Genomic DNA, 16,765 nt, shown 5'->3' with positions numbered 1-16,765 from the left:
AGGGGTATGTGTAAACGTACAGAAACCCTTCACAATGGTCGGTAACAGATTCGTTTGGCCCGGGGGAAAAAACCCGAACTGGACGGGTGTCCCACCTGCAGTCGGCCCGGACTATGTCAAGCTTCTCCTCGGTAATAGATGAGGGATACCGCCTCACGTCGAATCCCCTGTCTGAAACGGAGGAAGGCTTCTCGGCCTCAAGATCTTTGTTGAAGTTGAATTTAGCCGGTATAATATCTGAAGCCGTGGGCTCGAACTTAGTCGGAGACGCAGGCTCGGCCCCCGGGGACAACATCGGTGGAGCATCATGGGAAGTGGATTCGGACATCTTGAAAATAAGGAAGAAAGAAGGTTGAAGAGAGGAATTTAAGAAGAACAAAGGAATTGATGGTTCGAGGAGAGGCAAAATGTGAAACGGCGACGCTCGAGCAAAGAATATTCGACAGCAGTGGTGACAAAGTTGGTTCTTTTGCACGTAGTATGAAGCAATGAATCAATAGGGAAACCAAATGTGGAGTTAATTGTGTGTGGTGCAAGTGAAAAAAAAAACGCAGAAATGAAGTGGAGTTGAAGAAGATGCAGAGCGTGAAAATGGTAAAGGGAAGGGGTAAAGGGCCTTATATAGGCATGGAAGAGGAACGGTTACCGAGGACGACCAATCAGACGGCGCCACGTGCCCCCATCATTAATACGAAGCGACTCGAAACGACGTGAAAAAGGCGGTTGACAGAAGTGGACCGCCAGGGGCGAGACACGTGGCCGATAAAAGGGGATGCGCTACGCAACCGTTCCCGCCAAAATGCGAAGATAACGACGAGCTGACAGAACCACCGGTTTAGGAAGGTATCCACTCCCCGTTACTCCGATAGATCGGAGATCCGGGAAGTGTGGGGGCTATCTGTATACGGTAAAAACCGGATATGAGGCAAACCGGTGGAACGAGGAACCAGAGGAAGGAATGAGGATGTGCCAGATACTATTCGCCCTTGACCGGGGCAATGCTTGGGCCGGAGCTGAGCAAGGGCACCGACAGGTCTGCCTTTGACGTCGTTGAAACGGCCAAGCCCGGTGACCCGAGCATTCATGGTCGTTGGTCCGAGTAGCCGTTGGTCCGTGTGGCCGTTGCATGCGGGCCACGCGCCAGTAGCGTCCTGTCATGGTCAACTACCTACCATGCGTGTGTCAGACGGCGCCGTCAGTCTAATCCCACCAAATCCGTGCAGAGTTGTCCTTGTTACTATTATTTTATTAGTCCCCATTGTATGAGACCCATGGAGGTGACACTATAAATAGGGCATATCCCCCTCCTTTGTGGGGGTTGGCTCCATTACTTACCAAGAACATTCATAATAAAAGAGTTCATATATACAATCTCTCTCTCAATATCTGGTTCAGCCAAGGCCATCTATTTCCATTTATATTGTGTTTATTCCATCAAATATTTAAGAGATTATCATTGTTAGCCGTTTTCTTACTACATATTCACACACTTATTTTACACTATCAAATATACATCAAGATCCAAGCGCATATCCTATACCCGCGTACAAATTCAATTGGTTTCCTAAATTTGGGGTAAACAAAGATAAGGAGCTTTCCAATATGTGCAATTGAAACGAAGGAGGAGAAACAGATATATAATTAGATGTCTTACCAATCACCACCAAAATAGCCGCTGAAAGTTGTTACTACTAATTTATTGAGGAATTGAGAAGTTCATTTCATACCTTTCAATTATAAGAGACTCAAAGATTACCGCCGTGTAGCTTCTTCTCATTGAATTCAAAAAAAAAAAAAAACCAATCCGCAATTTGATACCTTCAATTATTTGGTCCATCTCTGAAAATCTCAAATTTCATTTTCAAAACCAAAGATTAAAATCTCGAATTACATAAATGAAAATAGTAAATAAGAGAAATACCAACATGCAACACTTGAGGAATCAAACGTAACTATAAATGATTAAATACTAAATAGAGATGCAGACATAGCACAGAAAAGGAAGAAGAAGCATAGAAAATACAGGGAAAGTGAGAAAGAGAAGCAATTTTGGAATAGGCTATTAGGAGAAAGAAAAAGAAGAGTCTAGATGAGACTCAAATTTGTAAATTTTATTGAAGCACACATGTCTCTTTTAAAAGGCATGTTGGACTCCCCAATTTGCCCTTGAAAATTTCTGAAATCCCAAAATTACCCTTGTTCGTACTCCCAACTCCCATTTCTGTAATATAGAGCCCGTTTGGATTGGCTTATAAGTTGCTTATAAGCTGTTTTCAGCTTTTTTGAGTGTTTGGCTGGCCAGCTTAAAGTCATTTTGTGCTTAAAATAAGCTCAAAAAAATAATTGGGCCCCTTTGACTTAACTTATCTAAAACAGCTTATAAGCTGAAAACAGCTTATAAGCCCAAAAAAATAAGTTGGGTTTTATTGAAGCACACATGTCTCTTTTAAAAGGCATGTTGGACTCCCCAATTTTCCCTTGAAAATTTCTGAAATCCCAAAATTACCCTTGTTCGTACTCCCAACTCCCATTTCTGTAATATAGAGCCCGTTTGGATTGGCTTATAAGTTGCTTATAAGCTGTTTTCAGCTTTTTTGAGTGTTTGGCTGGCCAGCTTAAAGTCATTTTGTGCTTAAAATAAGCTCAAAAAAATAATTGGGCCCTTTTGACTTAACTTATCTAAAACAACTTATAAGCTGAAAACAGCTTATAAGCCCAAAAAAATAAGTTGGGATACCCCAACTTATTTTTTTTTTAGCTTATAAGTTGTTTGCAGCTTATAAGCTGCTTAAAATAAGCTCATCCAAACAGGCTCATAGTAACTAACATACTGAGATGGCCATTTTCCATTTGGTTGTTATTTCTAGTGAATTAGAACCTATTTATATGGCTTGCTTTAGGTGTTTTTAAGCCAAAATAGTTCTTAAGTATTTTTATAGTGTTTGGGTAAGATTAAAAATAAAAATACTTCACTTTTAAGGACTTATATTTAAGCCAAAATAACAAACATAAGCTTGAAGTCGTAAGTTGTAAGCTCATCCAAATAGGCTCTCAGTCTTTTTCTTTTCCTTCTATTTAATAGGTGTTTCTAAGATGGGGAAATAAATCATATATACAACTCACACTTCTAGTTTCCCGCCGATGTATCACATTGTATCATTGTTGTATTGATAATGTATCAGTTCTGTATAGTTATATATAAGTTACTCAAATTCTTTTTGTAACTTTACATATACATCCTTATAAACTATTATACACTACATATGTATTACATATACATTCTTCTTATACACTATATATAATGTATAAATAATGTATATGCTTTGTATAACAATGTATAAATATTATATAACTATGTAACAAAGTATTCCCTTGGGGACTCAAAAATTGATTAAAATCTGAAGAACTCCATTGTTGCTTTTTTAAGTTTCTTGGGAAATTTCAAATCTACCGGACTTGTTGCTATTCGCAGATACGAAGTGTGCGTACGCGCGCGAGCAGAGAGAGAGAAGCAGAGGGGTGGTCTCCGTCTCTGGACTCCGACCAGTCCCCAAAATCTCTAAAAGAATAAGAAAGGAGTAGAGAGAGAGAGAGAGGAGCCTCACTGGTTGAAGGTCGGAAGGCCAAGGTCGATGTCGTTGTGAGAGAAGCATGAGCTAAGCGGATAAGTAATGGGGAATTGGACTAATACTGGAAAACTAGATGCTCGACCCGTATCTAAGAGTAATTATCTTTCTTAGATTTCCAGTGATAACATGTTGAGGCTTGACAAGGTGTGGCCCATGAGCTGAAATATCATAAACCAGCCCATCTAAAATTAAGTCTCGTTAGTTGTTTTGCATTTTTTTGCGCGGATTGCCCTTCTTTTGGGGTGGTCTTTAAATTTTGCCCCTCATATTTGTGGTCTTTAAATTATGCCCCTCATATTGCTGGTCTTTAATTTTTGCCCTTCGCATTGCAACTCTGAGCGTTCACGCAGAAATCATGAGGTTCTGAGTTTGAACCCCCGCTCAAGCATAAATTAAAAAAAAAATTGCAAGGTAAGGTTTGGATCGCGTGTATGCCGGACCCGACATATACTTGTTAAGGAATTACTAAATTTATGCTGGACCCACCATACTCATGCCTTATGGGCAGACTGGGCATAAGTATGCCGGGTCCGGCATAAATTTGGTAATTCCTTAACAAGTTTATGCCGGTGGGGGCATACTTTTAATGGGCAAACTTTTATGTCGGACCCGGCATAAACTTGTGAAGGAATTACCAAAGTTATGCCGGACCCGGCATACTTATGCCAAGTCTGCCCATAAGGCATAAGTATGTCGGGTTCGTCATAAGTTTGGTAATTCCTTAACAAGTTTACGCCGGTGGAGGCATACTTTTAATAGGCAACTTTTATGCCGGACCCGGCATAAACTTGTAAAGGAATTACCAAAGTTATGCCGGTAGAGGCATAGCGAAATTTAAACTCTGTCTTGCGATTTTTTTTTAAATTTTGACTGTGTGGGGGTTCGAATATGAAACCCATAGGATTTAACCGAAGGACAAAATTTAAAGATTTCAAATATAAGGGGCAAAATTTAAATACCACCCCAAAAGAAGGCCAATTCTGCGAATTGCCCGTTGTTTTGTAGGCTGTAGCCCAGAGTATTTAGTTGGACTTGGCCCACATCTAAAACTGTGCCGCATTTGAACACTTTCAACTCGTTGTATGTTCGCGGGGACAAAATTGATAGTGTTGTACCACTCTTCATGTATGTCCGACCTGTTATTTTCTTTTCTTTATTTATCCGTTGTCAGGAAGAGTGATTCAGATCTCACTTTACGTATTCTTAACGGTTGTTCAGTTACCAAGAGATTATAATTCGAACTATAGTATTAAGAATTGAAAAATGTCTTAATGTTAAATTAGGCCTTCCCTAACTATGTGAAAAATAAATAAATCTCATTCCACATGAGAACAATTGTTTTGCCCAGAAACTATGTGAACAAAAAATTATTCCAAATCTAATCAATCAACTGTTTTGCCCAGAAACAAATTAATGAAATGAACAAAAGATGTAGAGATTTCATCCGCCAATATACAACTAGTTTCAGGTGAACACATATTATTGATGATTTTGATTGAATGAAACGATAGAAGGATCAGAATAAGCCAAAAAATGGTGAAGACAGTTGATAAAATTATGACAATATACGAACAAATGCACCTGTAAAAATAATTTCGCTAAATGTTGTGGACGTAACGTAACGAAAGAGGGAATGAAAGTAAATGTCCAACGCCCTATGGGCCATGGCTTAGCACCTTTAAGAGGCAAGTGAAAAGCATTATGTAACGCCCACTGACGTCTGTCTTTCTTTAGCCATAATTTTATGGCTGTTAAAAACTGTAACCAATATGTTCATAACCTTATCACGTTTGTTTGTTTTTGTGCCTTATGTTCACCCGAAAATCAGATACACAGCTTTAGCCTCAATGGTAAGCGGCCCTCTGCCGTGTGTCCCAGGTCATAACGTGTTTGCACCAAACAAATGAACACAAAATTTAGTCTTACACATTAAGTTTTAACATTGGAGTATGATTGGATAATATTACTACTATATATATGAGCAAACTTAGGGACTTTTGTAGTCCTCACAAGAATTTTCAATTTTTTTTAAACCTTTTTAATTAATTACTTTTAGGTCCTAATCTTATTTATTTAAGTCAATTTTTTTATTTTTTTGTTTTTAAGGTCTACTTTTTAACAATTATCGAACCTCTTACCTCATTTTTCATGTTCTTTAGTTTTCTGTTTAGTGCTCGATATCCGCATTTGAGCCCAATTAATCCAGATAATTCGCACTATATCGCGCCTATTCAGGGAAATCGCTTCCTCCAAAGATTCTTTCCATATCCATGTTCAAACCCCTAATCCTTAATTAAGAGAGGAGCAGCTCCATCCGCTGCACAAGTTAAATTATGTATTTATCTTAAAAGTTTATTAACTATGTATGAATTATTTATTTAGAACTAAATAACTTCAGAAAATTAGAATACATAACTTATAAATGTCAAATTCTGGCTCCACATTTGATTTGAAGTAAATAATTTCATCAAAATAGAAGTTAAAATATTAAAAGAGTGGAATGAAAATTTTGCTTTCATATATTGAAAATATACTTATATGAATTTTAATTATTACTAACGTAATTACCCATTTGTGGGACTACAATGGGTATATGGTTGTTGTTGTTGTACACTTGTACTAACACAAATTATATTTCTTTAATTAAAATATCTATTTTTATATCTTAAATTTAGACCCGGGCTTAGCATGGGTCTCACATAACTAGTATAATGTATATTCGAACTTTATTAATGTGACGAATACAGTTAAACTAATTTGGATGGTGTAAACACCTACAGCGGACAAGTATTTTCTGGAATACAAGTGGGCACTAGTATCTAGTATTACAACACCTATAACATATCTAATCAGGATGAAGAATTCATGTAAACATAGTTTCTGATGCAAGCTTGGTGGCTAAGGGAAAATACATGAACCTCATTTCACTTTGAAAATAGCTTAGCAATTAACACAATTGATTAATCAAAACTTGACAATATAGAGTTTATCAGAACAAGGTAAAAAGGCAAGGGTAATACCAAGTAGGCAAAGTTATCAATCACTTTTCAACTTCAAAAAAAGCAATAGTGTATGACCAATAACAGTAATAGTAAGTTGAGCAATCTGACGCCCAAATATTACACAAATGTAGAGTTGCAAACGTCAAAAGTTAGGACTTTACATTACCAAGAAAGTTACAAATGAGAATTATAGAGAAGGATAACAGCAGATACCACTATATTAAAAAAAGTGTATAATTACTTCGACTTTACTCGTCTATTAAATTAATAAACTTTCTTGGTAAACAAACTTTTAATACTAAACAAATTACTCCCACGTACCCCTTCACCGGCCACCGTGCTACCACTCTGATCACCACCATCTCCGCCGCCGCCACCACCGCCACCAGCAACTACATTAATAGCACTATTTTCATCACTTCTACAACTTAACTGATTCCTATAACCAATACACATAGGGACATTCAAATTCAATACTCTAGCTTTAGGTGCTGACGTCACTTTCCTGCGACCTTCAATACCTTTATGTGGGCCTCCAACATTTCGGGTTCGGACCTGCCAAACTGGGCTGCTCCGGCCCAAATGAACACCACCACTACGGCTAGGACTAGTTGGCCATTTTCTTGATTTTGACTCACCAGCTGAGTTGCTACGTGAACATGGAGCACTACTCACTTTTCGGGTCGATAACCCGGATCCACTTATAACCCGAGGCCTACTTGCCCCGTTTCCAGCGGATCTACTTCTTGAAAATGGCCAAATATTAATATTCAGCTCAGTTCCACTAACTCCACCAACATGTTTCTTCTCTTTCCTCTTTTCTTTTTCCTTTTTCTTCTCTTCATCACAATCTTTCTTTTCTGTTTTCTTGAAAATATCTTTCCAACGCTTCGATGATGTAAAAGAACCTCGTTCACCGGATGAGTTGACTATTGAGGCAGATGGGTCGGGTCCAGATTCAGTTTCGGGTCGACCCGACCCGGAAGGTTCAGGACCCGGGCACTGTAGGTGGTCTAGAGGGAGAAGGACGCCATGGGAGAAGAGCTGATCAGCAGAGAGTTGATTGGGTTGAGGAAATGATGGGTTTCGGGTCATCCAGAACTCGAATTCGGGTGAATGGGTCGGGTCACAGCTTCTCCTTATTCCATTACTATTGTTGCATGGTGCAAGTCTTTCAGGTTCTTCCATTCTTCTTTTACTTTCCTCAGAGAGAACAAAAAACTCTTTTCTTTGAATATGCTTTTGAGGAAAGAAAAAAGAAAGAGAGAAAGAGAAGACCCTACAAGAAATAAAGAAATGAGGAGTAATAAAGAGGGAGAGATGAAATATGTAAATAAGGTTGGTTTGAGTTTTTTGCATGTGCGGGGTGGGTGGGTAGGAGAGTGGTAGGGTGGAAGTTGGATGAATGAACACAACAAGTTTTTTTAGTAATAAAAGCGGTAGAAATCTTATCACTTTACCTTGAGAAATGACAAAAGTTTTTACATAGGTATATGAGAATCTTGACAGAGATTGTTCTTTCTTAGAAGTGGTATATATATAATGGTTGTACTTGTACCTTGTAACCTTGTACTAGAGAATAATTTTATAGTAGAGTTTATATTTGATTCACATATTATACCATGTAATTATTTCTATTTTATAAGATTAATGAATATTCAGCTTAAAATATCTCAGCTCTTTAAGAAATTTATTCAACCCTTTATTAAATGAGGATCCTAAATTTTTAGCATAATTTGATGGAATTTTAATCATTTCCTAAATTTAAGCTTAAATGAATTGACCACAACTCAAATACAATGAGTATCAATTATTTTCTAAAAAATCTCAAAATTCCTAAAACTTAGCCTCGTCTGATTGACTACAATTCGAATACAATGAATCATTTCCTATGATATTTTGTAATTTGATGGACTCTTATGGTATTTGGTTATTTTATGAAATGTAAAATATTTTGTGTTTTGAAGCAATGTAATGAATTTCTTGTTTTATGACTTTATGATTGTTGTATCTTTATCTAGAACTTATAATTTAAATTGTATAAAATGGCACGTTAATTTGCTTTAAAATGACTTAGAATGTGCTATATGTGATGCCTTAAATTAGTGAGAAAACTACTACATTTTAATCAAGTTGCTTCATAAATTGAGTTTTACAAGTTGTGGCATAATTGCAGTTAGAAACTAAATTTGACCACATCTGTCGTATGCATGTAGGCCAAATATGCCCTTATTAATCTTCTAATTATGCTCAGTTAATTTCTGTGCGAAATAAGAGCTTTTTTGGCCTAATTAAGTAACGATTTGGGCATCATTGGGTCAAACTATTAATGATAAATGTTAGTAAATTTCACATACTTTACAGACATTTTTTATCCTTTTCTGTTTTGACTTTAAGAGATTACATTTTGATTGACATTAATCCATATTTTCAAGTTCCATAATGGTTATATTTTAGGGATACGAATTTTTTTATGTAGGTAATTAAAAAGTTAAAAAATTATATAAATTTGGTTTATGATATTTTCTTAAATTAATTGTAATTCTATTAAATTTCTTTAAAAGTTATATTCTAAATTCCATAAACATATTGGATTAACAAGTTAGAATATAAGGCATATGGGACTATTATTTTTTTGTTGACATGGGACCCGCAGTTGCGACTCTTCGAATGTGCATAAAGTAAATTTGTTTCAGTAATAGCCTGCAAATCACACAGGTGAGTGTGACGAACTCAACAGAGAAATCATTCAAGGAGTTTCGAACCTAAGACCTCATTTGGAAGATCACCTGTTTTACCAATTCGACCATCTTCGCGGGTTATGGACTATAGTGTATGTATGCTACTATAATCTTTATATGGTTAGTGTATCTATAAATTAAGGTCTTAAATTGATTAAGGTAATGGATTTTCAATTTTATTTTTGGTCAAAGTCTTGTATGTTGGACTCCAAGAGAGAATTAAACGAAAAAGACGGTGAAAATCAAATATAAGTTCGACCTGGTCCAAAGTCAATTTTATGTTTAGGGCACGATAGCCTAGGACATTGTCACATTAGTATGGTCAACATAATATAATTTTAAGGGATGCTAGTATCACAATTTAGATATACTATTAGTACATGATTTTAGGACCCTATTGCATGAACATCGGCGGAGAGGAAGCCAAGGGGAGTAACTTCGAAGTCCTATAGAAATGACCAATTTGATGACGCAATTTGAGACTCTAATCGGGGTACACTATTCCTGGTCAAAACCCGTTTCTAAGGGTTAAGAAATAAAAAGAAACATGTCATGAGAACAAAACAGATGTAAAATTTTAAGCTAGTGGATTAACGAAGTATCAGCATAATCGTTAGTTCGTTAGTTTGACATGTGTATTTTCAAATGGTAATGTGTGCTTTTGCATCTGCCTACATATTAAATTGTTGCATTGAATACCAACTGCCAGTAGAAACATAACGTACGAATTTAACATATTGGAATAATGAACTGGCTTACTCCCTTTATTGCTGCCTTTTAGTCTTTTAGTCTTTAGCATATTCAATGAATATATTGTACCATCGGTGTGTTTTAAGGTAAAAATTTTAATACAAGATTAAGAGTAATTAAGAACATCACGTTTTTTCATCATTTTACAAGTGATATTAGTTACTCCTACTATCTTTTTTGTATCGTAAGGTTTAATATATCGACAGTCCCTCAAACTTTACAGCTAATTTTATTTAGTTATGACTCAAACTACGATTTATTTCAATTGATTACCTGAACACATAATAAAATATTACTATTAGACTATTTATGTTCAAATAAAATACACTTGATCCTCAATTGGAACATGCCTAAGGTTTTACAGCTTATTGAGGCTAATTTGTATAATACATATTTTTAGTGGTTAGCTTGTCTACATAATATGTATTTGAGAATACGGGCAAAAATATTTCTAAAATTTGAATTGAAAATGTCAATAAAAATGTTTTTATCACGTGTTCAAATGCTCACTTGGACAAGCCGTAATGCGAGTAACAATTTCTAAGCCATAATTGTTTAACCCGTTCAAATCATCGTCAAAAAATGGTTTTGGTACTATATGATGAGCGGGTGAGTATACTCCAAATTGGAGCTACGAATTTTCAAGCTGCAATAATGTGTGCGATTCTTCATTATTATGTTGAAGAAAGCAGGAAGGATATGAATGAACCGAAATACATAGCAATAAGTGAAAGTGTGTGGCGAATGGATTGATATCACGTCATTGTTTGAGAAAAGGGGATCGCATAATATCTTTAACTTTTACTGTTGAACTTTCACTTCCAATATGCCCTTTCAGTTATTCCCTTCTAACCTCTTTACAATGAAGTTATAATTATAAATAATTTTCAAATAATTAATGGATAAAAAACAATTCAAACGATTAATATTTGAGATCAAAAGAAATGTTCTAGGATATCATGTAATCACTATTGTGCACTTTTTATACTTACTAACTTAAAATATTTTTATTTAATATCGAAAGATAAAGAACATGTAAAACATTTCGCTGGATGCAAATCGAGATGTCAAGGTAAATAATTAGAGTGAGGGTCTAGTATCTTAAATATATGAAAGCTTTCAATCATTCACAAAGAGCTCAAAGTGTCATGAAAAATTCATTAAAAGAATTTTTAACGTCCATAACTTTTTCAAATGAATTTATGAGGGAACTTTTGATACTAATAAGGTCATCAAGGCTTTTGAAGCATTCTTCCAACCATATGTTCAAATGACTATTTTATAATTTGATCATTCTCGTTATTTGACTATGTTTGCAAGACTAATATAAATAGTCTTTAAGTCTTCATATCATGGTTAGCTAATTTTAAAGATATAGAAGGATACTCTGTGTAAGTTTATGAAAGGATCCCTTATATCTCTTCAATGAATCTTTTTTGGATCATCTAACTAAAAATTTTCATGTATGAGTTCAATGCACTTCTCCCTTGAATTAAATATAATAATTAATGCATTTTAATTGTTAAATTATCCTCTCTCTTTTTGCTCTAAAGTTATTCCCCTCATTTTATTTCTTAATCATATTCTTATGATTCAATTTATTGCTATTACATCTTGAAACACATCACCTCTTTTACTTCAAAAGTTAAGAAGATAGAAAATAAAATTGAAAAAGGAAAAAAGTCGGGGTGAAAATTGTTACTCGGATGGAAAATATGATAGCGTTGACAATCCAGCTTCATTATTGTGCTTTTTTAAAGTAATACAATAATTTCCCTGCCATCTCACATGTTTCATTGCATTGCGACTTGAGAATGCTAGTGTTTTCTCTCTCACAAACACATAAACAAACAAACAAACAAATAAATAGAGAGGAGAAGAAGAAGAAGCAGCAGCACATATCTTCTGAGAATAGAAATTACATTCTTTGTGTCATATTATTCCTTGTACATTTTATACTCCTGTTGAACTTCGACATATGTTTTTGTTTCATATTTTTTGTCAAAACATGTTCGATCCTAAGACAAAGTATTCAAAGTTTGTAGAATTTTTTTAGCTTCATCGCTGCCTTTTAAACCCTCTTTCATTTACATGTACTAATAATCTTTAACGGTTGTGCATAATTATGAAAATGCGACCTCTAATTAAGATTAAAGGAATAACATGGAGTAAGACTCTGTTTCAAGCCAGTTAATTAAATTATTACCACTAAATCACTCCAGAAGATGAGCCGCACGTTCTGCCAAAGAAATTATTATACTTATATTTTATTTTTTATCAATTAAGTTATGTAACAATGATGTAAAAACGTTATTACACACTCAGATCACTAAAAATAATTATAAATAGATAAACAATCTATTATCACAAGTTAAACTATATTAATAACATAAAAAGTCTTTATATGATCAGTATATACAATTTAAGTTCTTTAAATTCATATAATAAATAAAATGGAGAGAATGAAACTAAGTGCACAAAATGCTAAATAAAAATGTCCAAAGTATGACAGCTCTATTGGGGGGGCACGCATGAAAGATGAGTAGTATCTTTGAGGAACTAAGATCATCAAGTCTGAGTAGGGACCTATTAATCTAAACAGCGATATGTTTGGTTAATGGTGTTTGTTTTTGTGGGCAAGAATAATTGGACTCATGTGCAAAGGCCAAGAAATGCCATCATTTTAATCAATTAAATCCATTTATTGAGCTTGGCCCCTAACCCACAAACAGTCCCTTGCCTGATAGCAACTGCCACGTGCCAAAATTATTGGCCTCTAACACATCACACTTATGGGTGATTCTTTCTCCTCAGGTTTCTTTCTTTTTTCGGTATTCTTTTTCTTTTGTGGATATGTTACTGTCAAAATACAATAATAACATACCTCGTGTAGTCCCATAAATGGAATTTGAGAAGGATAGAATTTTAGTTTTGAATAACTTTTACTTCATGAGTTAGCTTTCTGAATTAAGTAGTCAAAATAATCCAAAATTAATATTCTTTACCAAAAAAAAAAAAAAAAAAAAAAAAACAAATAAGTGTTCTAACACCATTAATTGATTGATATGGACTCATCCTAATAATTAGGAGAAAATTCACCCTTAAGAATTTGTCCCCTCTTTGTTGGATATTTGTTGTTAAGTCAAGAAATAACGAAGGTCCATTTCCAAACATTTTTCCTTTTCCATTTTTCTTTTATTAAGTGATCGTCAAGACACATCACTTTCTTTGGTATTTGATGTGTGATGCAACGTAATGAAACGTCTAATTAACATGATTAATTCAAAGATGTGCTTAGACACAAGTGCTTTTTCAGATTGATCACCACATTATTAGATACTTTTTTGGTAATCACATTATTAGATACTCACGCATACTGTACTAAATACCAAGATTTAATGTATAGACAATTTAATTTTTTTTTTTTTTTATATGAGCATAAAGCACCCTGTTACAGAGAGAGAGAGAGAGAGAGAGAGAGAGAGAGAGAGAGAGAGAGAGAGAGAGAGAGGAGGCTAGAGATAACAGAAAGTAGATGCATGGATGGATATTTTGGGGAAAAATGAACAAAGAAGAGTATGACTTATTGGCTCAATTTTATGAGGCACTATTTAACTAGTTAAAGAACCTAAAACAATTAATTCAATCTGATATTACATTAGTAAGACTAGAAGAAAGTACCATTAACTAATTACTTGAAAAGTCAGCTTAGTGGGAAAATATCACAAAAAGTCCGAATTCGATTTTGTTTAATGGAAACTAAATTATGGCAACTATGTATTGAAAGTTGTATATAATATAATAAAATTATTAGTATGTCGATATCAAATATTTTGATTGCTCGTCTCATACAAATATGGGAACACAATTAAAATATAAAAAAGTCACAGATTAGACAAAGGAAGATTCAAATTAAATATGAAGGCTACACTTTTGTAGTATTATTTATTACTACTTGATACTGTATGGTGGCCTCATCATACAGGTTGTTGAGGTCCCTTTAGCTAATAAAAAATCTTTTAAAAAATGATACACACTTGTAAGTTTGTAATTATTAAAGTTTGGAATAATTGATGAATCTTCAAAAGATTATATAATATGAATAAATTATAAGCCGCACGAGACATCAGATGGGGTGGGGATATGTGGGAGGCAATTCCTGCCAAAATTTCAGAAAAGATGCAATAATGGTTCGTACGTATCACAAAATTTCCTACTATTTTTTTTAAAAGACGAGAAAAATCGTGCATTTCTCACTAATTAGATTATACTTATTTTACATAATTCATGTTTCCAGCTGAAACTTTGTTTGATTCTCTTTGATACATACTTTCCTAGGCATTAGTTACACATGGGTGCGACTTCGATTATTAGATTAAAATCTAAGTTTTTTCCTTTTCTTGGAAGATTGTAGACGAAAGATTTTAAGTCATATTTTTCTGTGCACTCACTATTCCGTGACAATGGGGGTTTGACCAGTTTGAATTGACTTATTTTATGTGTTTTTAAGTCAAAATAGCTTTTAAGTATTTTGTAGTGTTTCGATATAATATTAAAGTAATTTAAGCACTTATTTTCAAGTCAAAATAATAAAAATAAATCAAAAGTCATAAGCTAGAATTCCTAATTTATGACTTTCATAAGTCCATCTAAACAGTCTCTTAATATGATCCTAAGTAAATTTCAAACTATTTTAAGTTTATATATATTCAAGTGGGAGGCGGTTTATGTGTTCATTCACACAGTCAAGAAACAAGTTAGTGTGCAAAAGGGGTTTAAAGGTATGTGCAGTATCACGTTGGCCGCTGGGTGTGCAATAACTTCTAAAAGGGTTTTATAAAAATGTATTGTATCACTTTACCAATTGTGTAAACGTTTTGAACTATTGAATTCTCCAATCCTTCGAAAACCCACGCCATTAACATTTAAATCATATTCTTAAGTGCGTAAACTTTGCAAGTTTATCTACTTCGGAACAATATCAAACATATAATATCTGAAATTTTATATGGCTGAAGTTTAATAATTTAACTTGAGTTTCAGACATATTCACTGAATTTTAGTCATTATTGCATGAATTTAAGTTGTATGTGGCTGAAGTTTATACAAATATGGCTGAAGTTTAACCATTTTTGCTGAAAAAGATAAAATGGTTTATTGATTTTTAAAGGCCTGGATTGAATCTAATCAGTGTAAATTATTGAGAATGATATTAGAATATTTGGATATCAAATTTGGAATGATCTGGACCAATTTTGAATGAAAACGTGTTGGTGAAATTTTTACAAAGTTAGTTAATTATTGCGATTGTAGAATTTTATGGTCAAATATTGGTGATCTGTCCTGATTTGTGGTCAAATTTTGGCAATTCATAAGAATTTGGTAACTTGTCCGGAGTTGTAACAAGGCAAAGTTTTTTTCATCAATTTGAAATTCAGCAGGATTTTGTTGTGGCCGAATTTTGGTGGATCCCTAGAATTTGGCCAAAAATCCTAACCGATTTGTTAGGATTTGTGAATTGTGATAAGGTAAGGTTTGTCCATCAATCTGAGACGTCGGTGATCCGTCAAATTTTGCTTCCTAATGGCGGTAGGCGGTCACTAATCTCTTGTCACAACACTTCTTTAAAATGAAATCAAAATTTTAACGATGACCCTAAAATATCCTATTTATTTACTCCAACCGCAACCTTAGAATTTCATAGAAATAATAAAAGATACAGTAGTAAGAAGGAATATATTCATGGAAGGAGAAAATAGATCTTTGCTGGTAGTACGAGGAAAATGTTGAAGATTGGACAGATCGATGCAATGAACATGGAGCACAGAGACTCTCTAACGTAGTACTTCTTGATGCCTGCATTTTTTGGTATTATGGCTTATCCTAGGTTCCTCGGATCTGAACAAACTTTAAGCCTCAATCTCAAAGAAACTGCGAATATTTCAAGTACCTCCCTATAAGGTACAAGGTTAAAAAAAAAAAAATATTGCATGATTTTTGTGGGTAAAAAAGTTCCCAGAGACGGAAGGTCAATTTTATGTGGCTAACAATTTAATTAGAGAATTAAAAGAACACTAGAATGTCAAATTAAGAATTTGGACATGCAAATTAAAGTATTTTGGCAATTATCTTTGTCATTAGAGGAGATTAAACAATGATTGGGATAGGATCACATCTTATGTTGTTCATGCTGATGTCAAGTTTTTCTTCATATGATCCAGATAATTTTCACTTTACGAGTTATCTTTTGGGGTCGAGGATCTGGTGCATTTTCGTAAGTCGTAACATATGTTGAGGAAATTAAATCAATTTATACGTATACATTTGAAAAAAAAAAACTACCTGTACACACTTGAATTTTTTCTAGTTATGCGAATTCAATTAAGCCCTTCAAATTATTTAGCTCTGTCCTTGAATCCTGTGATGAGAGTAACCAGTTCATAACTAAACCAATTTCAGCCATCATTTAAGCTAAGCCACTCTGTTAATTTTTTGAGTCATATGTTTAGATATTCACAAATCTTCGTTTTTAGGTTACTGTTTAGATTTTTGTTCTTATTTTTAAGAGTTGTGCGAATATAACTTTTGAAAAAATATCTTTTGAGATAACATGTTTCTTAATCTTATAGATAAAACGTTTGAA

General features: G+C 34.2%; 1 protein-coding gene across 1 annotated transcript; it reads right to left on the bottom strand.

The window, feature by feature from the left end:
• Nucleotides 1-6,700: 6,700 nt before the first annotated feature.
• LOC132623413 (uncharacterized) lies at nucleotides 6,701-8,092 on the bottom strand. Its single transcript, XM_060338161.1, has one exon. The coding sequence runs from the start codon at nucleotides 7,988-7,990 to the stop codon at nucleotides 6,896-6,898; it is 1,095 nt and encodes a 364-aa protein (XP_060194144.1). The 5' UTR covers nucleotides 7,991-8,092; the 3' UTR covers nucleotides 6,701-6,895.
• Between the last annotated feature and the right edge of the window lie 8,673 nt (nucleotides 8,093-16,765).

The sequence above is a fragment of the Lycium barbarum genome, chromosome 12 (assembly GCF_019175385.1).
Source record: "Lycium barbarum isolate Lr01 chromosome 12, ASM1917538v2, whole genome shotgun sequence".
Lineage (NCBI taxonomy): Eukaryota > Viridiplantae > Streptophyta > Magnoliopsida > Solanales > Solanaceae > Lycium > Lycium barbarum.
The sequence above is the reverse complement of the archived record's forward strand: the minus strand, read 5'-3'. Positions and strand labels throughout refer to the sequence as shown.

Coding starts and splice junctions, on each gene's coding strand:
- LOC132623413 (XM_060338161.1), bottom strand. CDS start 7,990: ATGCAAAAAACTCAAACCAACCTTATTTACATATTTCATCTCTCCCTC.